The 23,321-nt window shown below is 40.6% G+C and overlaps 1 protein-coding gene across 1 annotated transcript in view; it reads left to right on the top strand.

The window, feature by feature from the left end:
• kndc1 (kinase non-catalytic C-lobe domain containing 1) overlaps window positions 1-23,321 on the top strand; it is a 40,522-nt gene that overhangs the window by 6,836 nt on the left and 10,365 nt on the right. The window contains exons 3-23 of the mRNA XM_022743918.1: window positions 1,432-1,490; window positions 3,372-3,518; window positions 4,734-4,851; window positions 4,927-5,066; window positions 6,445-7,068; window positions 7,868-7,979; window positions 8,249-8,320; window positions 8,465-8,526; window positions 8,625-8,783; window positions 10,046-10,123; window positions 10,466-10,553; window positions 10,888-11,080; window positions 11,725-12,437; window positions 13,771-13,909; window positions 16,275-16,528; window positions 17,639-17,994; window positions 18,847-18,940; window positions 19,032-19,129; window positions 19,231-19,415; window positions 22,512-22,622; window positions 22,811-22,958. Coding sequence (XP_022599639.1) covers window positions 1,432-1,490; window positions 3,372-3,518; window positions 4,734-4,851; window positions 4,927-5,066; window positions 6,445-7,068; window positions 7,868-7,979; window positions 8,249-8,320; window positions 8,465-8,526; window positions 8,625-8,783; window positions 10,046-10,123; window positions 10,466-10,553; window positions 10,888-11,080; window positions 11,725-12,437; window positions 13,771-13,909; window positions 16,275-16,528; window positions 17,639-17,994; window positions 18,847-18,940; window positions 19,032-19,129; window positions 19,231-19,415; window positions 22,512-22,622; window positions 22,811-22,958 — 3,950 coding nt within the window. The remainder of the gene's footprint in view (window positions 1-1,431; window positions 1,491-3,371; window positions 3,519-4,733; window positions 4,852-4,926; window positions 5,067-6,444; window positions 7,069-7,867; window positions 7,980-8,248; window positions 8,321-8,464; window positions 8,527-8,624; window positions 8,784-10,045; window positions 10,124-10,465; window positions 10,554-10,887; window positions 11,081-11,724; window positions 12,438-13,770; window positions 13,910-16,274; window positions 16,529-17,638; window positions 17,995-18,846; window positions 18,941-19,031; window positions 19,130-19,230; window positions 19,416-22,511; window positions 22,623-22,810; window positions 22,959-23,321) is intronic.

Here is a 23,321-nt window from a genome sequence, read left to right as displayed (position 1 = left end):
ACTGACTGTGCTCTCTATAATCAGCACATTTGGAGAGAGTGTGATATTGCTCAGCTCATACTACCTGTTGTGCTAAAATGCTGTAGGCATACATGACTCACCAAGCTCTCACCATCACCCTGGAGGCAACTGCGTCACTGACAACGGCTGTCTTTTTTCCCCCTCTCTTATTCACTGCCTATTTCACCGGGTTACAGTTCTTCCCGACCTCAAAGAGTTTAAATGCCTCGTCCTCCTTTTGTTCTCCTGTTTGTCCCTTTCCTCCTTCGTGTTTGTTTGAACTGTCGACGTCTTTGAGAGGACAGAAGGAAAAACAGGGGAGAGTAGGAGATGAAAAAGCAAGGAAGGGGAGGGCAGGAAAGAGGTGAGGAGAGAATAGGAAAGAGAAGGCGAGGGCAAAGCAAAGGGAGGAGGAAAGTGAAGGATTGAAATGAAAGGAGAGGAGAGGGATGAGAAGGAAAGGAAAAGGGGAAGGATGGGTGAGTAACAGAAAGTAAAAAGAAGACAAGGTAAAAAAAGGCTGAGGAGGAGGTCAGTTGAAGCAAGTGAGGAGGAAAGGAAAGACTAGGACAGGAAGGGGAAGGAAATGAAATGGAAGAGAGAAGAGGAAAAGAAAGGAAGGAAAGAGGACAGTAACAGAAAGAGGTGAGAAAGGAAACAGGAGAGGAAATATAAGGAAAGCCAGGAGAGTCAAGGAATAAGAAGATTAGATGAAAAGTGCTGAGGAGGAGAGGGAGTTAAAGTGTAGAAGAGAGGAAAGGAAAGGACTGGACAGGACGGGAGAGGGGAGAGGGGAGAGGAGGGGAGCGCAGAGAAATGGAGATTAGCCTCACTCAGTACACCTGCGAGAGAATAGCATCATGATCCAGATCCGTCATGACCCACTTTACTTGTTTCCTTCTGCTCCTCTAACTCTGGGTTCAACCTCTCTCTCCCTCTGTCTCCATACGCATCCATGAGTCCGTGAGTCCGTGAGTCCAGCTGAGGGAGTGTTCAGTGTGTTTACAGTGATGTTTTCATGTATCTGTGTGTCTTGCTTATAGCCAGTGTGAACACTGGCCTATTTCAGGAGGAGGAAGACGCTGCACCGCTCCTGTGTGGCTGCTTCAGCTTCTGATCTGCAGATAGCTGCTGTCTTGTTTGTCAGGGATTATCTCTGACACATGAATTATGCAAATAAAGGGAAAACGGCTGCACTAGCTCACTGGACTGTTGTGGTTCAGCATGGATACATATTCCTCTGATTTGCATCTCATTACAGTGGATCCTTAGCAAGTGGGTTACCGTACAGAACTGACATGGCTGTACAACAGAGTGTTCACATCAAATGGCAAATGCACCGTTTGTTCCCTTTTGATGACATTGTGATGTATGTGTTGCGTTTCAGACAAGTTTAATGGAGCAGTTAATTGGTGTGTTTTTCACCTGCAGATGATCCAGAAGGCTCCTTTGTGCCTCCTGAGTTTGACAACACAGGCAGCACGTTTGAGGTGAGAAACTCTGAATCTTCTTACAGATTTTAATCTGATCACAGTTGGACTCTGTCGGTTGCACACAGTCACACAGACGGACACCGTGTCTGTGTTTGCTGAGGGAGAGGAGAGCGTCGCTTGTTCTGTTTCCTCACCTAAGATTCCCCACACAAACCAGCAGTCACTCAGTTACGAGGTCATCTGTCATCTCTGTCATCATGTGATAAAGTGAAATAGGAGGCAGCACTCGAACAGTAAAAGACACAAGGTCATGGCTTAAAGGATAATTCCAGTTTATTACAACACAGCCACTTTATTTGGCACACCTGTACAGTGCTGTGCATTCTACCTTTACGAAGTTTGTAATGTTCCGTTTTTGGTGACACCGTCGGAATGTGTAACTTCAATTCAATTCAATTCAAAATATATTATATTATATTATATATATACTATACTATGTTACGGAGGCAGTCATTAAAGGTAGTGTCGTACTGAACCACATATATTGAGAGGTGTTTCTAACTTTTTGTCTTCTGTATTTACATACATGACGAGGGTAGAATACTAGAAACATCTCTCAATATAATGTGGTTCAGTACGACACTTCCTCTCAACGCTAAAACATGTTTGAATTAACACCTCTCTGACAGTGTCAGAAAACTGAACATTATACACATCATAAAAGATCAGTCGTATTGGATTCCATTCATTTGTACAGGTCTAACTAATGGGTAGACTCTGAGTGTATATATAGCTAAGAGGGGGCATTTTCTTGGGTTTGTTTTATTCATTTTTATCAAGTTTATTGAATATGTGGCACAGTGCTTTCAACTACAAGAGGTGTTAATATAGGAAATGAAACACGAGTCAGTCATTTTAGATCCTATACAACCTGTCTGATCATCTGACTGCTCATGTTTGTCGCCATGTCTGACGTCTTTTAAGAGACTGGCCATATTCCCATTGTTACTGTAACTAATAGAAACAATGGGAATAGCTCCAATTAAGATCCCAGGTTAAATACACCTGAATTATCCTTTAAACATCACCCCTTTGAATCTAATGACAGACTGTCATGATAGTTGTTCATTGGTCTGAGGCTTGAACTCCTTTTAATGGAGCTGTGTATAGACATACATCATAAAACAGAATATACCTGCAGCTCCCGGTACGATCGATGTGTCTGCCTACTGTACATGTATTGGTCTTTCATGCTGCAATTCTTCAACTGGATCTTTTCTCTAGTATAAGTTTCATCATTGTGGGTTTAATGAATCTTCAAATAAATTATTTATGATCTTAAACTATTACTGAGAAGGTCTCTGTTCTGCCCTCTCATTGTTCTCACCATCACATGAATAAATGTACAGTAGACTCAATTCAACTGAATTCCAAAATAAACTTTTCATTCTAATTTTGCTGTCTGTCATAATACACTAAATTCCTGACAAAAAAACAAACATCTCCTTCACTTCTCTGATGTTTTCCCCAAGTGTGTTTTATCTCAAGGGAGGTTTTACACACTGCCAGAGTAAAAGCATAAGCAAAACAGGAGTTAAGGCCAGCTGAGTATTTACTCTTCTATTTTTAGCAAATAAATATGGGTACAGCCCACTTCAGTAGTCGGGAGTGATCGTTACGTCTCGGATTTTAAGTCAAAAGCACCTGGTTCAAATCCGCTGCTGGCAAAGAGCTGACCATAATATCTACTGTCAGTGTAGCAAAGCAAAACAAAAGCTCCATCATAAATACATACAATACATGACAATTACTGCCCAGAATGGTGAGAGGATCCTGTATTTTTTTTATTTAGCCTTTTTCTGCACTCGGTGTATATTCACAGTTGCAGCTGCTTCCTGATGATGATAGTGTTTTTGTCTCCTCCATCCCCGGCTACAGGGCCATGTTTACTCTCTGGGCTCTACGCTTTCTGCTGCACTGAACTTCGTCATTGAGCCGGAGCTAGAGGCAGAACTGGGAGAAGAAATCCAGAAGCTGTTGGAACAGATGCAGGAGGAGAAGCCCGAGGACAGGCCGTTGCTGCAGGTATAAAAACCTTGCTGACTCTTCTCTACTGCTAGAATGATTTATCGATCATGGTTTCACCACCGTGAGACAGGCGTGGAATAATTACAGATTTCACTTGAGCAGCTGTGTTGTCATGATATCCAGATGAAAAGAAGTACAATGTCTGAAGTTACGAGTGTTTAGTTAAGTGTTAAGTTAGGTTCATTTCAATGCTAATGCAAAATTAGCATGATTTGTTTGACCTTTAGGGATTTAAAAAATAGCAACTTCGAGGTAAAATTAGAGAGTAAGACATGAAAAATGAAATAAATGACAACGATAAACAAGAACAGGCATAAAACATGATGAAATAAACACAAAGAGAAATAAATTCATGCTGTTTTAGAGTCGTCTTAACTCAAGGGAGATGGATGGTGATTGCACAGCTGCACGTGTGGTCAGTGTGACACAACAAGTCATAAAACATATCCCAGTACAGTGCTACGTCACCGGGCCTTTACAGTCACAAGTGCAATCACATTGGTCCTTTAGGAGAAATAATTATGTTTACAGTAATTATGACTGTAGCCTTAAAGCATTTTTTTCTCTTATGATTAATTGGCAGTGCATATACTGTAGTCAGTCAGTCAGTGCTCTTGAGCAGCATCAAGTGGAAATGGTGTGTCAGTGCAAATGACAGAAGTCCATTCACTTTCAGTCTGTCACGACTTAAACTTTAACAGCAGGGCAAAACAAAAGTACAATTCTAAATAAGTAATAAAAGATATTTTTGAATTAGTTGATAATGATCATCATAATAGTAATAAAAATAATAAAAAAAAGGATTTATATAAGACCTTTCATTGACAACAGAGCTCAGAAAAGCCTCAGCCACAAAAAATGAAATGAAAAACAAGTTATATTTGTATGAAAAGACGTGATAGATTGGAACTTGACTTGAAAATATGTGAATCAAAAAGAAAGTGTTTTAATAATAACTTTTCCTCACAGAGAAGTTATAAAGAGCTGAAGTCATGATGTTATGTGCAGGCTCTTGGCTTCTGCAACTCTGCGTAATCTCTGATTCAGCAGTTCTTTCATCTGTCTTTTTGGAAAAAAAAAATGCTACATGTTACTGAGGTTTACTTTTACTTTCTTAAAACAAGACAAGTATTGGCAAAAGTAGAACATAAGCATTATGTCTTCTGTGTCTTTCTTGTGGATTGCAAACCTGCAAGTGTAATTCTCCCTCAGGACATCGTGTCTCTGGCTGAAGCTCGGCTGTCTCACACCTCCTCTGCTGCTGTGTGCCGAAAGCTGTCTTCTGTCGGGCGACGGGTGCTTTCCATTGAATCAGTTTCAACATTTCAAGGTCATTTTTATCTCTTTAGTCATGTCACTGACTGGTGTCTGCTGGGTACTAACTGCCGTCTTTGTATATCCACAGATGGGCAGGAAGGCTCCTGGGAGGCAAGATGGCAGCATCCGAAACCCAGATGTCTGCTCAGAAGACTGAGCTCAGATGATAATACCAAAGACCTGTGCAGTGAAAATTCTGTGAAGGCAAATAGTCTGTCCAGGCAGCAGGTATGTGACAGTGTGTAGCTGCAAACATTCTCAGGAAGCTGCTGCTCTGGATGAACAAATAATTGAAGCACAACAGAATGGGAAGCAAACAGTAGTTAGCCTTGCTTGCCCTCCAGTGCTTGCCGACAGCTGTGTATGGGTCTCCCATTTTCAAAATCAAGGATGAAGGTTCAAAGGAAGGGGGTGGGAAAAACATCGCTACAGTGTCACAACAGCTTATACATGGATATTTTCATTATTAAAAAATAAACCAACTTAAATTAGAAACCAGTAATAGTGCTGTTAAGAGGTAAAAATTGTATGTAGAACTCACATCAACCAAACCTTTTAACAACACTCACAATGATAGATGTCTGTCAGCTCTATTTAATGTGACACATGGAATTCCAGGGGGGCTAGAGGCAGTGATATCGCTAACCGAGATCACACAAAATTGGCTCATGCAGGTTGTGGAAAATGACTGTGTGTCTCAAACCAGCAACAGGAAGCATGGGTTAAGAGCAAAGAAGCTCCCCCTTGTAATATTAGCATTATAAAAAAGTAACAGTAGGATGTATACTAACTGCTTTTTACCTGTTTAAGCTCTGAAGTTGCCTCATTCTTGATTTGAGTTACATTTGCATTTTTTAATATGAATATACCAGACACTGAAAATATGCTTATGTCTTATTATTAGATGTCATAATAATAGATGCAGTGCCAGTGGGATTTAGAAGTTTTATCTATCAACATGTAAAGACACCCGTCACACCCTGTCATTGTCTGTTTTTTTTAACAACAAAATGCATGTTTCACACTGAAACTCTAAACTCATATCAAACTGATCACGGCTTTGATCACAGAGCCTAACAAACTTTTGCACTTTTCCTTAAACCGGCTCAAAACAAGCATTAACAGAATGGGCTGCCTTATCTTAAAATCTTCCTCACCAGTTTCTGCGCTAAACTACTCACCGCCTTATTAAAAGCCAGAGTCAGACCTAATCTCTTGTTACTAATGACCAATTTTGCTAATTTTGAAGAGGAGGTTTCTGTCTTTAGATACTGATAATTTTCCACCCATTACTTTTGCCATTTCAAGACATTATAGCACAAAAGCAACTCATGTTAATCTCTCCATTAGCTCTCAGACATTTCAGTTTATTCTCAACGCTGCACGTAACTATGACATTGTTTGGGAACCCGTCTATATAATGTAAATAAGCAGTTGCCTCCTACAGCCCTTGAAATCATAAGAGATAATAAGTTAAAAAAAAGTTGACCAAGGTTCTTTCATTTCTGCTTCACTTTTGCAATTATCTGAACTCTAATCTGTTTTACACCCACTGATGTATGATTAAGAGAAACAAATGACTGAATGCTATAAATGTAATCTGCAGGTGTGTGCGGGCTGGGACTCCTCTCTCTGGGCTGAGGATATGGACAACAGTGAAGGAGACGGCATGATCCTGGCAGACGAGATGGACTGCAGGTCCCACAACAGCTCCCCAGTGAGGAGGCGAGCCCAGCAGAGGCTGAACAGGGTGAGGGGGGCTCTCAACCGCTCCTGCTCTGTCCCGGACTCCAACAACCCCCCCTGTCTCTCCCCTCCACCACACGGAGATATCAGTATACCGGTGTCCGACCTCACTGAGATAGGAGCAGATGAACACTCGAGCTGCAATTCTATGTGGAGTAACAGACTTCAAAGGCTCAACCGGGGCAGGTCGTGTGAAGCTTACCCTCATAGTAGCACTGAGGATTATGTGAACTCAGTTGTGGACAACCAGATGTCACAAGAGAACAAGGATGCTGCAGAGACTTTGTGCAGTGGAGAAACAAAGAGTCAGGAGTGCCACGAAAGTGAATCTGAATGTATCCAGGATTTAGCATCTTCCTGTCAGGACCTGGAAATGGACCAGGACTCTTCTGGGGACCAGCGCTCATCGAACAACAGCCTCTACATTCCTAATAACCACATGACCAAAAGCATGCTGTGCCTGAATGAAGAATCTCAGGATGAGGTTAGCCAGTGCAGTTGCATCTTAGATTTAATCACAGTTATGTCTGGTGCTGTTATAGAAGTCCACAAGAGAACTGGCTGCCTGTCAATAAGAGCAGCTTATGAAAGAGAAAGATTGAAACATGAAGAAGGTCTTTATGGTGGGGATGTAGGTCAGTGCAGAAATAGGAAGAGTTGGATTAAAATAATCTTCAGGTCCGTCTTTTCCACAGCATCTCACACAGTCTTCATCAGCAGATGGAGTTTGCTCCATGTCAACATGTGACCTAAGTATAAAACCGGTAATGTGACAGTTGGTCTTTTGGTAGGGAGACCAAGTTCTGGAAAAAAAAAAGGTAGCAAGTGGGCCTTGTGCTAAGTTTGTCTTCTGTTTCCTCTAACATCTGCCAGGATGTACACAGTATTTACTGAAAGGAGACATACAGGGTGTTAGCTTAATGAAACGTCTGTAACATACTCACTTACACATCTCTTTTTGTCAGAACAGTTACTCAGAACCTTTACATGACTCTTCTGTATGAATGCATTTATTGAGTTACTAGTTGAGTTTGAGACTAAAGTATTCCGTGTCAAGAGACAGAGTAGTCACATAGGTATTCAGCAGTAATAGGCCAAAGCGACACACACACTTCCAAAAGACAAATCATTATTGGACTTGTAACATTTAAAAGTAGATTTCGAAAAATCAGGTAAGGGATCACTTCAGGTTGTGTTAATCAGGCCTCAGACACCGGCTGAAGCTTTTAAGTCTGTCACTCATGTCTTTTTAAGTCTGGATTTGTTCTGTATCTTATATCCAGTGGATCTCTCTAAGAGAGTTACTTACTCGTGGACGGAGGCTGACGGTTAATGAGCTGTGGGCTCTGTGTTATACCTGTCTGTCCTCACTGCAGACCTACATTGACTTTCCAGGTGATTTTACCCACTTCTTGCATGAAACCAGTATTTAAGAACTTAATATTAACCCTTCCTTCAAGCACAGTCCCATATTGTATGAGAGCACACGTTATTTTTATTTATTTATTATCATTTTTCATTTTTGCTGTTCATTTAATAACCAGCTGTTACGATAATGATGGGAGATTCCAGAGGAAAGACAAAAAAGGGAATGAAAAAAATATTCAAATTATGCTGCATGTTTGTCACAATTCTTTGCAGCTGATTTCTTTCTTTTCCATCAGCGTATTTATGCCTTGACACATTGTACGTGGGCTGCGAGGGTGAGGTGCTTTTCTTGAAGCCTAAAAACATAGGTAGGTTTACTTCCGTCCTATGCTGTAGTCTCTGTGGTGCTTTTCTTAATCTTTATTTACAGAATAGATTGCCGAAGTATATGAGGCAACAGTGTCTGGAGGCTTTTGTTGACTTTAATAACTGACATTCAGAATTCTTTGCAGGACCCCTAGATGAATTTTATCTTGCTCCCGAATATCAAGAACATGGCATTGTGACTGAAAAGGTCTGTCTGTCTGAGCTTCTTTCTTGAATTAATTTTCATCAGCCGTTTGCATTGGTTGTAAGGTTTTCTTCTCTCTCCTCTGTTCTGTCTTGGCTCAGGTTTGTGTGTACGGGGTTGCTGCTATTCTCTGGGCCACAGCCAAGTTCAGTTTATCACCCAATCAAAAGCTGGCGATGCCTCGCAAACTGAAGAGACTGCTCCTGGAGATGGCAAAGAGGACACCCATTGAGAGACCTACCATCATTATGGCTAAGAAGGTATTATTATTTCAACATTTTCTTGAAAAGAATGCATTGCTCATTCAATCTACCACTTTGCTTTGGCAATTTTTTACTCTTTCACTTCTGCCAGCCTGATGTATTTATCACCAAGGCTCTCTGTCTGACACTGCATGCTTCACATGTGGCCTCCCATATTATTCCATTTTCTTCTTCAGACGCAAAGCTCTGCTATTTGCAATTCCCCACTGCACCGGCCTGAAATTGATCCTGTGTCATCCCATTACTTTTCTCATTCCAGTGTTCCCACTGATCTCTCAGACTTAAGCAGCCCCATCAACAATATTACTGTTTTCAGCTGCCTGTTCTTAGATATATAGCAGTGGGATTTAAATTTGTAGAAAAAAAAGTGTACAACTAAATTACAAGAGAAAAATGAAAGCTTTACTTTTTGATGAATGTCGATGAATCTTTTTCTCATTGATAATTTTATTACAAAACGGAAACTGGGTTGTGGTGTCTTCAACAATTACCTCTTCCATCAGGATCCCATAACAGGACGTCTTTCTTTAAACAACAGGACAATCATTACCTGCTAAACATCAGCATGTTAGCATTACCACTGTGAGCATGTTAACATGCTGATGTTAGCATTTTGCTCAAAGTGCTAAATACTGCCTAAACACAGCCTCGCAGAGCTGTTAGCATGGCTGTCGGCTAGTCCTGTTAATTGTGTGAGGAAGGACCTGACAATTAATCACTTCCTATAGAAAAATAACTCTTAGAAAAAGATCATTTTGACCCCTAATTATTTTAATTTTCTTCTTATTTCTTTTTATTTGTTTTCTGTTCTGTGTAACATTCTGTTTCATTAACGCTGAGTCATTTTATTTTATTGTTCTGTGTCTGTCTTATTGTAAGAATAATTTGAATTAGTATTGACTTATATGAAAAGTTCTCTATAAATAAACCCTGATTAAATTTTGCGTATCAGTGTGCAAATAACACAACTTCAGAGAGGCATGTACAAACAGGCAAATCCTTTTTGGAAGAAAACCACTTGTAATTTAAATATAGAGAATCCAAGTTGTAAAAGTACCATGTCATTTTTTCAATGAAGGACTCTCCTACAAAAATACTATCATTTACCTTTATTGTTATGCTGTCAGTCATTTCTTTTGAAAGAAGCTGTTAGTTTTAGAAACAATGGGTGTTTTGATTGGTGAATTCATTATGACATTATTGGTGTCTGTGAGTGTTCTGCATTGTTATCATATTGTTTTTATGTGGATCTGTTCCAGAGCTGTCGTGACTACTTATCCCATCAAGGGACAGATGCTGAGACTGTGTGGAACAACCTCATCAGCAGAGTTCACCCGGTAAACCCTCCTTTGTTTTACACCACAGATACAATTAAACCTCTGTGTCTTCATCTTAAATCCCACAATCAGTCAGTTTGTTCTGTCTGTTCGGTCATCCTCTTGTTTTGTCTCACTTCAAAATAGATTGTCTCTCTATTATCATTATTATTATTGTTTTCTTGATTGGTCAGTTATTAGTGAAGAGGCAGGTTTGACAGAAAGGCAGGTTTGTAAGAAAGGTCCGTGGCTGCATTCAAAGCATGGATGTTGCGGTTACGTGACATGTGCTGTAACTACTCGACCCCCACAGTGTTCTCGGTTCTCTACTTATTGTAATGAATCAATTCTATTGTCTTTCAGCCAGTCTCAAAATCCACAGATGCAGAAGATTTGAGTGCAACCGAAACTCATCACAGCTCATGTGAAGAGTCTGAACAAAACAACAGTGGTAGGACAGCTTCGCTTTAGTATGGATGACCCTCATGCAATATAGTTTACCTTGAAATGTGCAATATATTATACACGAAATGTGACAAATATTAAGAAGACCCTTTGACTTGAGATATGTCTTTCTCACAAATGCCATTTCTTTTACGTCTCACATTCCTGACTGAAGGTGAATTCCTTAAAAAAAATCTAAAAGGTATCATGGCTTTTAACTTGGATCACGCCACAGTAGCAGGTGTTCCTAATATTTTACACATTTTGTGTAATTTACAGACGTGCATTGCATGAGACAATATCACTGATATTGTATCTGGCATTTTTGTAACTGTGTGTAGGCTTTGTGCCCATGGCCACTGAGAGCCGACTGGCTCCTGTGCCTGGCCCTGTTCCCCACAGCTATCCAGTCAGCAAGGAACTCCAACTCCCAGAGGCCTTCACTTCCACTGCCACACACTTCACCCCCATCATCCTGACCAATGAAAGGGACTCAGAGGAGGAGAGCCAAAATCTTGGAGCTGCCATTGAAGGGTGCGATTTTATTATCACTGTAATACTGACGCATCTTTTTAAAAAGCAATTTGCAGGATAAAAGTCATAAAATTTAAATGTAATAGTTTGACATTTTGACATTTTTGACAATAGACTTTTTTGCTTTCTTGCTGAGAGTTAGATGTGAAGTGGGTTAGCTTATCTTAGCACAAAGACAGAGTGGGACCAGCAGCCTGGCTCTGTACAGAGCTAAGATAAAACAAATCCACCTTCCCACACCTTTAATGCTCTCTAACCACACCTCCCCATGACTTCACACACACGTGCAAATGACATGAAATAATTTACTGATACAGCTCTTCTAAAACATTTTACTGGACTGAATGTATAGAATTCTGATTATACAAAGAGTCATTATGTTTTTTACTGTTATTTTGTAATGATTGTGTATTGGAAACACCCTCTTTGGACAGGTGTGTATCATGTGATCCTGCAGTACCAAATGAGCCCACTATGCCATATATATATATATATATATATATATATATATAGATAGATAGATAGATAGATAGATAGATAGATAGATAGATGGATAGATATAACAAAACAAATAAGCGTATTCCCAGGAATGTTGAAGAATTTCTAATAAATAAAATGCTTATTAGGGATTGTTTGTTTTACAGGACTGAGGATGGATTCACAAAAATCAGTGAACACATCGAGGAAAGGGATGTTGATTTCACTTCACTCTCTGAGTACCCATATCCTGCACAGACTGAACCCAATCTACACATAGAGGAGTCGCCTGTTAGTCAGGCAATAACTACAACTGCTACAACTTCCAGTGACAAGATACTGGTTAACTCTTCTTCTACACTCCCCGATGTTTCCTGTCTTGAAGTGTCTCTTCCTCCACCATTATCCTCTAACCTTAATGGTTGTGGTGTCTTCAACAATTACCTCTTCCGTCAGGATCCCATAACAGGACGTCTTTCTTTAGTGCCTGTGCAGGTCAGGGCCCCTGAGTCTCTCCTCGGGTTAGATATAAATCTCTCGCTGGTCCCACAGCCTTTGCAAGGACTAATCACAGTTCCAGAGAACGTTGAAGGTCCCTTTATTAACTGTCTGAATGTGCCTGTGAGGCCTGAAGCTCAGGAATATGGCCCACCATCATATTTCAATGGTAGCTCCATCATTTCTAACAGCCACCTGGAGCACAGTGTGCCCAGAACTCACAATGGACAAACAAATCCAGGAATGCAAGGTGAGAACCAGTCTCCCTCAGAGTCCGTCGCCCCCAAAGTCCACCCTGCCTTAAAGGAGGTGATTGACCTGCTGAAGGGAGAGTTTTCACTTAATGGCTATCTGAATAATGGAAGTGAGGACATCGCCATGGGTATGTATCTTTACCGTGCAACATCATTTTATTTTTGCTTCATTTGCTTTACACAACAATCGGGAAAAACTTCATATATGTATACATCATTCAGTGATTCAGCCAGTGGTAATCAAACTAATTCAAAGTTAAGTCTTTGAAAATGCCACCAATTATTTTAAATGTTTTATGTAATGTTTAAATCAAATTTATTTACTAAGCAGTTTTTTAATAAATTATTATGTATCACTTTCTTATCATAATCTTCCTATGAGCCTGATTATGTACATGCAATGCATATGTTCATGCAAAAATAACATGACGAAGACCAACTTCTGCTGCTGAGATCATGTGATTTCCTGTCAACTGTGCAGGTAACTTTTGAAGTGGCTAGCTAAAAGGTATAGACAAAAGACTGAAATAAGTCGGGCGTCGTGTGGCGTAGTGGTCTAAGCAGGCGCACCATGTGTAGAGGCTACAGTCCTCGCTGCAGTCGGCCCTGGTTCGAGTCCCGCATCAGACGACCTTTACTGCATGTCATTCCCCCTCTCTGCCTCCCCATTTCCTGTCTCTCTACTGTCCTGTTGAATAAAGGCATAAAAAGCCTAAAAAAATATACTTAAAAAAAAAAAAGACTGAAATAAATAAAAGTAATGAATGAACAGTTTGAATAGCAAACTTGACCTAAATACTGACAGTTCAAAAAATATTGTAACAACATATACTTTTACCTAATCAACAATGTTAAACAACATCCTGTTTAAAATAAGTTAGTGAACACATTTAGGACATGACAGGTGGTCACGGGTGGTGGTGTTGATAGAGGGTTACTTCAGTTCATCTGAGAGAGGCGAGGAGGAGGACAGCCTGGGTTCACTGGGTCTAAGCAGATTCCAAGACGATCTTCACAAAATTGTTTAATGTTCCACCATGGTTATTTTTAACATGCCTCCTCAGAACATCTAGGAATCATTAAAATAATGTTCTGTGTATCTGGTTGATATTTTGGGCTTTTTACACAATTTTTTTTACACACATACAGCACTCCTCTCTGATAGCGGACTGAGCTGTTGGGATGCCCCTGGGTGGAGAGGAACAGATAAAGCTCTATCTTGTCTCACTGTATCATTGACGTCAGAATATGCCAGTGGATGGCAGAAGTGAACTAGACAGCTGCAGTGTCACAGAGAACAGTCACCCCTATGTCTAAGTGCACAATGTTGCTTTATTACCAGTTAACACCTTCAGTGCAGGCATGTTTGAATAAAACAACAAAGCAATGACCTGCTCCATCACCTTGTCTTCAGTTGTTCAGACATATTCATTTGAAAATCAACTTTTTGTCTCTTCCGAGGGGAGTACATCTTCTCTTTGAAGGACCTCCAGTACCACACGTTCGCCAGTGTTGTGAAGGAGAGGTTCAGTGATGTGTACTGGGAAGAAGACTTGCTGGGTGTTTTACACTGCCTGGTCAACTACAGCCCATCCACACCGTGAGTCGGACTTCAAACACTTGTGTCTTTTTCTTTTTAAATTAACTGCATGTTAAGAAACAAAATATATTTGTCAATTGGTACTAGACAAAGGAAAATAAAGTCATTGTAGCCAGCAGACTGAAATTTCTAGTTGTGCCACCAGCTGTACATCCTCATGATGTGATACAGAAATGAGTACTTCATAATAAGGGGGCACATGCTTCAATAATGTGTAAATAAGGAATAGCTCAATGATTTATCGCATGAATTAATGCAGCATGTATCATGAAGTCATGTTGCTCACTGTTAAGAAATGATACTGACTTTGAGGTAATGTGATAATTGGATCATCAGTTAATGAATGTTAACTACAGTTGCATATTATATGCCACCAAATTAGCTTGAATCCAGTTTTTTTTTCACAGGTTCAAATAATAATTAAAGGTCCGACATTGTATAAAGTGAGATTCCCATGTTTTTTAGGTTGTAAAGCAGTTGTTGGTTCCATATTAATACTGTGAAAGCATCAAAGCGCTCGGTCCACAGAGAAATGCACACAGCCTGCATTCAGAAACTGAGCCTTAAAATGAGCTGTCAGGACTTCCTCCAAATATGTTTGTGATGTCACAATGAAACAGTCACCACCCTCAGCTATGCCTGAGCATGGCCCGCCTGGACCCACCATCCAACCTTGCAGGGTTCGGTTTCTCTGAGTGTTTTACCTGAAGTCTGCTATATTTTTAATCCATCACTCGGAAAACAGTCAGCCAATCAGAAGAGAGACTTAGAGCAGATTTCAATGATTCAATTACCTGTTGTTGCAAGAGCTCCAAAGAGAAGCCTGAGAAAGGAGATGTAAAACTACATTGAGCTGGTTTTTATTACTTAAAACCACAAATATATCTTCTTATGGATCAATGCTTGAAATAAAACCCTGGAAAGTATAAAATATGGGACCTTTAAGTGAAAAAACTAAATTCAAAAATCAATAAACTGTAATTATTGGGCAACCAACACAGGTCTTTCAGAACAGAGTCAGTGCTGTGGAAATGATGTATTTCACACTGTACTTCTACATCAAAATCGACCACCTAACACCTCAACAACACTATTTTTTGCTGTTGTTCCATTATCGTTTCTTGCCACAGTACCACAGCTTCAATGACTGACTCAATCACAGCACAGTTCAAAGACTCTGAAAGAAGTTTTTAATCCTTTAATTAAGTGAGTGTTTTTTCAGGGGGGTGGGTTGTCTGATGAATCAAATCGCCCCAACTGGCCTACATTATGAATTAAAGACATGACCAGAGGTGTCAAAATGATTATCGTGAATCGAGGAAAGAGATCTGTCCACAGCACAACAGCCAGTGCTTCTGTCTAAACAGTAAGATACCCATTCAGATGTTTAATTTATTCTTAAGTGGCTTCTGAAGAACACACACACAGATTGATCTGGTCCTCACATGAACATGACCTCTCCTCCCCTGCACACTCACAGTTCGTATACATGTGCACATCATTACAAAGCATTCAAATGAGCATTAATGCAACATGCGCTTCATAAATAAACGTCCGCCAGCAGCTTAAATGGTCCCTATGGCAACAGCTTTGCAGTATGTGTGTTGAGCAGAATACCTGGCAACACTGGAGATACATGTAAAGCCTCATCTGCTTTGTTACTGATATGCTGACAAGTAGCCCTGGGAGGGGTGGTTGGAAGTGTGTGTGTGTGGGGGGGTGGGGGTGGGGGGGGGTAGGTTGGTGGTGGTGGTGTGGTGGTGGGGGGGAGGGGTGGCTTAAGCGTATGAATGAATACATGAATGAAGGCAGCAAATTCCATGCTTCGCGCTTCTCTCTTCATTTATATGTAAGCCAGAGACGAGCAGAGGGTCGAGCCTGCCATTTCTCCCAGACATCTTTTTATCCAGGCATTGCCATGCTCAGGGCAACATGTGGAGAGAGACATCACAGCTTTGCAGGGAGATAGACACTCTTTCCCTCTGGCTGTGGGCTCATTCATTGGGCTCGGCCATGGAAGGTTATTTTTTTTCCCACTGTTCCAGTTTCAGTGAGGGGATAGAGGGAGGTCTGTAACCTCTCTATTAAGACGTTGGTCCATTCTAACTCTGACATGGACTGGAGTGGACTGTGTTTTGTCTTGGCAAGTGCATCTGATCTGCAAGAAGTTTTATGTGATGTCAACTGTTTTGTTTTTTACCATCAGCATGTGTTTTCTCCAAATTGTTAATTTTCACATATATGCATTTATTGGCATTATTCTTTTAATAAGTGCTAATTGTCCCTACCTAGCTTTGAAATCTGTGTGTGTGTGTGTGTGTGTGTGTGTGTGTGTGTTTGCTCTCTCCTAATGCGCCCCTTGCAGCGGCTCTGATGAGCAGCCTTCTTCAAAGGCTGTGAAAAGGGCAGCTCTCACCCCACCCTTAATAGCAACTGTCTGGAGAGGGAAGGGAGAAGTTTGCCTGCACGGCCATCTTGATCTGAATGGAAACATTCACACTTCCAGTCCTGCTGCTGTGGATTCTTGGGAAGAAACCGAGGCCCGACCCTGTCAAAATGAGACTGCACCTGAAGATTTTGAATTGAGATCGGAGCAGAGTCAGCACTCTGTCAGTGAAGGTAGGAAACTGACTTTTACTTTCATGTTCAATTCTATGCGTGTTTAGACAAAGATCTAGCTCATGGGGTCGGGTTTCATAGCCGGTTAAATTTTGGATCCAATTCCAAGTTTATAAAATACACAGATTTGTTATGATCATAATACAAAATTCTTATGAAATTATTTTAATCTTTCTCCAGCAAAAATCAGTGTAGCAGCAGTGTAGAGCAGGTAATCATTTAGCTGAATTCAAAATATGTGATCTATGTGGCAAAACTAAGTAAATATGCAAAGCTGTCATATAATGAAAATACAGTGCTTTTTACAGCATCGGAAACTACAATAATTCTCTCTGAACTGTAGTAGAGTAGAAGTGTAAAATACCATGAAATGGAAATACATGTTCCACCACTGCTGCAATGAAAACAATACTTTTTTGACTAAGAAGTGTCCTCCTCAAATATACTACCTAAATAGATTCAATAAAGGGTTTTAGATTCAATACTGGTTGCAAAAAAAAAAGGTGGTTTGAAGCCCAACCCCCCCGTGATACTTTATATTTCTCTTTATTTGGCTGCTGACTGAAGTCATGAGAGTTGTGAGTGGCTGTTGGATGCTGTTCTTAAGATTGTAGCACATTGAGAGGAGTCCAAGGCTGAAGGCGAGCAAACGCTGAAGATTTCTTTTCCTCTGGAGCTCATTCCTGGCCAGTGACATTCACACACACACACACACACACACACACACACACACACACACACACACACACACACACACACACACACACACGCAAGCCCTTACATCTGCATCGGTTGTGCTATTAAAGTATGCTAGACATGGGATCTTGATTACAAACAACTTGGTTACTAGATATTGGAGATAAAAAGATAGTGATAGAACAAGTTGAGCTTGAACTGCCTTTAAGTTCATCTGTTAACAGTGGCTGCATTGTGCAGCTATGACAGGGTTAGCAACAAATACCCCCAGCACCCGTCTTGGATCTCTCTCTCTGTGTTTTCTTCACAAATCCAGTTTGTTTTTTTTGCCTTCCATGTGATTCAGTCCCTCTCTTCTCCCCCCCCGGCCCCCCCCCCACCCACTCTCTCTGCTGTCCCTGTTTACTGGTCGAGGTGTGAGCATGGACTGTTCAGACACAGGGGTCATGGAGGGAGGAGATCATTCAGTGGGGGGCAGCGATGAAAGCCCCTCTGAAGCCGAGTTTGTGTCGGGGAGAGAGGAAGGGCTGCCGGGAGCCCCGGACGAGCAGATGAGCCCTGACTGCTCGGAGGACATGGAGGACAGCGACTCCCTGGCGTCAGAGCGACTCCTCTCGCCTGGATCCAGAGCAGAGGGACCGGGCCTCAGCTTAAGCCCAGTGTGGGCCTCTGCCTTTTTTGGAGAAGACTGTTTTAGTCCAGAGGTGATACAGTACGCGGTGAATCTGGGACAGCACACGGGATCACCATGTCTAGATGTGAAAACGCAGGTAGGTGAACCTGTGAAGGCTTCTGCCGGTGACTCATGTCTGACCTTCACCCTGTGTCTTTGAACAAACAGCAGACTGTGTGAAGCGGCTGATTTATAGATGAGATTCTATTACATTAACACAATGAAATGTATATCACAGAGCATGTATTTTACATGTACTGCATGTTGCAATAATAGGTTGTGAATAGAGTTGTGTATATTGACAAAAAGCTGATATTCTATCAGGTGTTGATGGTTTTTAAACAAAGACAGAGCCGGTTTTCATTTTTAAAAATTAGACTCTTGATTCTTTATAGATTTTATCCTTTATTATGTTACATCCAAGTGCTTGTTGCACCCAGTTTAGCTTCAGCAGCTCTTCACTAGGTCGAGTTTTATGAACAAGTACAGGAATTATTTTCTTAACTGTAATGAAGTGGGGCACGGTCAGGCTTTGGGGTAAATAGGACGAGAACATGTTGGGGACTTTAGGATAATTGGCATATTATTCTCTCCAAACTGGATCTGAATATTAATATGTTGAACTTGGCCCTTGGCAGAGGAAGTTATTATCATTTGCAAAAGAATATTAATGAATCATCTTTGTGTTTGCACACTTTGATGGCACCACTGTTCCTTCAGAGGGTTCGTGTAACAGCTAATAACACACCTTAAGAGCCGAGCTGCTGCGACTTCTTACTCATTTCACTTCAAAAGAGCTGTTGTGTTCTGTTGCCACGGTGAAGAGGGAGGAGAAGGGAAAAAAATGAAGACTCTGCTCCATACACACTGGAAACACCTAAAGGCAGTGAAAGGCATGTGCTGTTATTTTAGGGCCTTTGTTTGATTTTGTGTGATTTCCTTTGAACAGGAACTGCAGCAGCAGCTGATAATTGAAACAAGGAATCTAAAGAAAACGAGAAATTTCTACCAGAAGCTGATTCAACAAGAGAGGAAAAATAAAGGTTGGGTGCCCATTTCATTACGCTGCTGGTGTATGAAAACAGCAAGCTGCCATTATGATCTATAAAACTGTGTATGTACTGTATCCCAAAGGTTCTGAGAGCAAACTGATGCTGTCTAAACTCAAGTCCCAGCTTGAGGAACTCAGATCCAAAGTGGGCTTCTTGGATTGTGTGAAGAAATACCTTGAGGTACTGTCAAAGAGATACAATTCCCAACACTGATGTTTTTCATGCATCTCCCAACAATCTTTTTCTTCTAACCTTTGATATCATGTCATTTACTTCTGCAGATTCTGAGTGTGGATCAGTGGGGGTTGGAGGTTTCATTACTACCTTCTTTGGCTGTCGCTGGACCTGGATCATTGGACCTCCAATCCTCTGAAGACCCGTCTGTTCTGAACTTTGGCACCAGCAAAGGGAAGAGCAGTCTGCAGGCTGGCTCTTCTCTGGGCCTCATGGCTTACCTCTACACAAGGTATTATTGATCAGGGTTTAGATTTGAAATTCTAGTCAAGTCATGAGGTTGTAGGACTTGTGATATTGTTTCAAAGTTTAAGGCAGCCCTTGTGATCCGAGTTCTGTGCTCAATTATTTACTCTCCCTGCTGCTTTTGATGCGTCCAACCAAGGGATTCCACAAGGACTCGGGTCAGAAAATTACCAGGTTACAGTAAGAAACTGAAGAAGATCCTTGATCTTACTGTTTGTACAACAGACATGCTTTTCATAAAATAAGGCTAAAATATCTCAACAACTATTTGATATATGGCTGTGGAATTTTGTACAGCTCTGTTCATGTCCCCAGAGGATTAGTCATACTGACCTTGGCAGTGGCACCCTACCTGTGGTCCTCTGGTGTGCCGTGAAGTCATTGCAAGTGGGCCAACAAATTATTAGTGGAACTGTAAAATTTTGGTGAAAAATATAATAAAAAAAACCTTTTTAAATAATGTTTTTTAATGTTTTAAAAATGAAATTATCTTTCTAACATGTTTCAAAACAATAATAGGAACTTTTATGTTGTCTCCACTCTCCAACTATATCACTTTGCCACCAGACTAAATTGTGCACTTGCTCTGTCTGATTGCACACACGGAAGAAATTAAAAGAAAGAGAGTTAAGAGACAGATGGTCAGTCAACATGTGAACACCCCCCCGCCCCCCCTCCCAACACAGACGTTATACCTCAGCATGTTAACATTGGTAATTGTTTAAATTGTTACTAGGAGTATATTAGCATGCTGACATTAGCAGTTAGCTTAAAACACTGCTCTGCCAAAGCACAGCCATTCAGAGCTGCGGGCTCGGCTGTAGAGTCTTGTTGTCGTGTTGATAACTGTTGAAGGAAAGAGCTGGCGTTCATCTGTATTCTTTTCAATGTCACGAAATCTCATGAAAAGACACAATATGTCAGTCTGTCTCTCACTACTTTCTGACCTGACCTCCCCGCTCCTGCAGCAATACCCTCATTCATTTGTAGTGAAGATATGAATCTTTAAAAACGACTAAAGTCAGAAATATTTTATTTTTTTATCAAACGGGTAAATGGTGCATTTGTTTGGGACTCTTTTCACCTGTGGATTAATACACTATGCCCTAGTGAGTATTAACAGCTGCTAGTTGATGTATGTGGGACTGACTCAAAATAGATTAGTGTCCATGTTTGTGTTAATTCAGGAACGTGTCACCCTGTGCAACAGTGTGGCTCACTGATGTGTTTTTAATCATTTTTGGACAACAATGGAGCTCTATGGGACAGAGGAATAAGATCTATCAGGCTTTGGAATCATATTAGTGGACTATACATAATAGTAGGATCAGTTCATAGTTGCTTTTTGCCTTTTCATAGGATTTGTTGACAGTATCAAATACATTTGTGCTTTAGTTCTTTTCTCTCGCTCTGTTGCTCACCCACACGTTTTCGATTAGTCATGTAATTGGTTACATAAATTTTGTCAGTATCACTAGAAGTCCATCCTTAATTCTAATCTGATCTGTAAACCATGACACTATCACTGCTGCTTTGAAGTTTGACATTATAGCATTTGCTTTGTATCTGTTGCTATGAGAAACAGCATCAGCATTTAGAAAAACAAGGTCACAATCCATAAATTCTTTATCCCCTTTTAGTTTCCACTGCCTCAAGCTGAAGCTGTTTTTCCACCTCTAACAGCTCTGATAAGACTTGTTTTCAGTTTATACCCTCACAAGGGCTTAAACATTTCAGTAAATATATTAGCATTGAAGAACCAGTTACTTCAACTACATACCTGTTATTTTTTTGTGACTGTATCTTGCAGGTTGTGACACTATCATGTTGACAAAATCTGTCCAAAGACAGACAGACATATAAACACCTGTCAAAATACTCAAAAGCACTCCTGTGGTAGTTCCCATTACAGTAGGCGTCGGCTGTTATTACAGTGTTCTCACGGCATCTTGGCAAATGATTTACTTGAAAATTACTTTTTTTTGTCCAAGATTGCCCAAAGATTTGCCCAATGTGCAAGCTTACCATCCCCTCTTGGTGGTATATATATACTGTATATATATATATATATATATATAGCTTGTGAATACTCAGGGCTGAAAATGTTGACCCAGCTCCTCAACAAAAAAAATCGTTTAGCTGTTTTTATTTTCAGATATTTCTCCTAAAAAGTCATATAGGGGATTTTCATAAATTCCCATTTGTCTGCCAGCTCACATGAGACACACCACCATGATGCTGTGATTTGGGAGAGCTTTTTGTATGACGTCACCGCTCCCTCTCACTGAAAAGAGGCATTTAAAGTGATTTAGGGCACCTAATAATGATGCCCCCTGGAAACTCTTTAAAATGTTCTGGGCGTAACTAAGTGGGAGGAGACCCTGGGCCAGACATAGAACATATGTAGGGAGTACATCTCCCACATGGTCTGAGAGTGCTTGAAGGGGTTCCCCGGAAGGAGTTGAAGGAGTTTTGGATCCCACTGTCTGCTGCCAACAATAAGGTTAATCAGGATAAGGAACTGGATAGAAAAGATGATCAAGTTTAACTTGACTAACTCGCTGCTAATCCAAAGATGGGCAAAGAGGTGGGATGTACGTGGGGTCGAGACTTCAGTGAATGCCGGTGTGTGGCAAGCATACATTCACCCACCTGTCACTCAAAGCAGAACACCTTCAATTATGGATAACTTTAATCCTTAATATATTGAAACGAGTGAGTTATATAAAAATTCACCCACTGTACAGTTGTCGTGAAGGAGAAAATGAGTTATAGAGACAAACCATTTTTTGTACCAGGCTGTAAACATGTTTATTTCTGCTATAAAGTTGGACATTTGAACATGGGAGTCTCTGGGGATTGACTCGCTTTTGGAGCCAGACTCTATTGGCCTTTCAAAGAACTGCAGCTTTCGGCGCTTCACATGTTGGCTTTATTTTTCAACCCTGAAGGTCGGCGCTTGTGTTATTATATTCTTTAATTGTCTGTTGTAGACTTAGTCATATTTTTCACTGAACAGTGTTAATAAACTGTGTTTCTTTCTGAACTTAATTCCATGTCATTGTGTTCATTGTCATCACAGAAATGCTGCCATGGAGGGCTATATCCAGCAGTTCCTGTATACCTATCGTTTCTTCTGCACTCCTGAGCAGTTACTGCAGTTCATAATGGATAAATTTGTCAGTGCAGCAAGGTAGAGTATATCAAGTAGCTCATGATTACATAGAGAAACAGTGTAGTGCGGTAAAGTAGGCCCCAGTTGGCAGAAAAACCCATATCTCTAGTCCAGCCTCTCCTCTAAGCTATAAAACATAATGCTTTATAGCACACAGTATGAAACACTGTCCATTAATTGTGTGACAAAATTGTTTTCTGTTCCAGAGAAGGTCCAGACATGTCAGGAGACAGTGAGAAGATCTTCCATCGTAGTTTGGACGTGCTCCAGTTCTGGATAACAGACTGTAAACAGGTGGACTTCACACCCAAGTCCAACCTTGTGGATACATTAGAAAACTTCCTTAATACTGAGGTACATAACCTCCTAGCAACTATAATAATACTGCTTATATTATAATAGCAGGGCTGTATTAAAACATGCAATATTTTTAGCCTGCAGTTCCTCAAGGTTACCGTACTTCTCGTTGCCTGTTGCTGCTCATGCTAACGACCCACTTCATTTTCTTAAACTTGCAAATAGAAATGACTATCAGACACCATGAGGTTCGACAGCAGACACAATTCAATTCAAGTCATTTGTCTTATTAGATGACAGCATAACAAAAGGGATCGAAAAAATGTGTTATAACTCTAAAATGTGAGTCTAAATGATCTATTTAAAGGTGATGGAGCTTTTTTGTTTTGGTACATTTGTTTGTTTTCTGTTTCTTTGTTT

The sequence above is a fragment of the Seriola dumerili genome, unplaced genomic scaffold (genome assembly GCF_002260705.1).
Source record: "Seriola dumerili isolate Sdu_G_001 unplaced genomic scaffold, Sdu_1.0 BDQW01000073.1, whole genome shotgun sequence".
In the NCBI taxonomy this organism is placed as follows: domain Eukaryota; kingdom Metazoa; phylum Chordata; class Actinopteri; order Carangiformes; family Carangidae; genus Seriola; species Seriola dumerili.
This window is presented reverse-complemented; position numbering and strand designations above follow the sequence as displayed.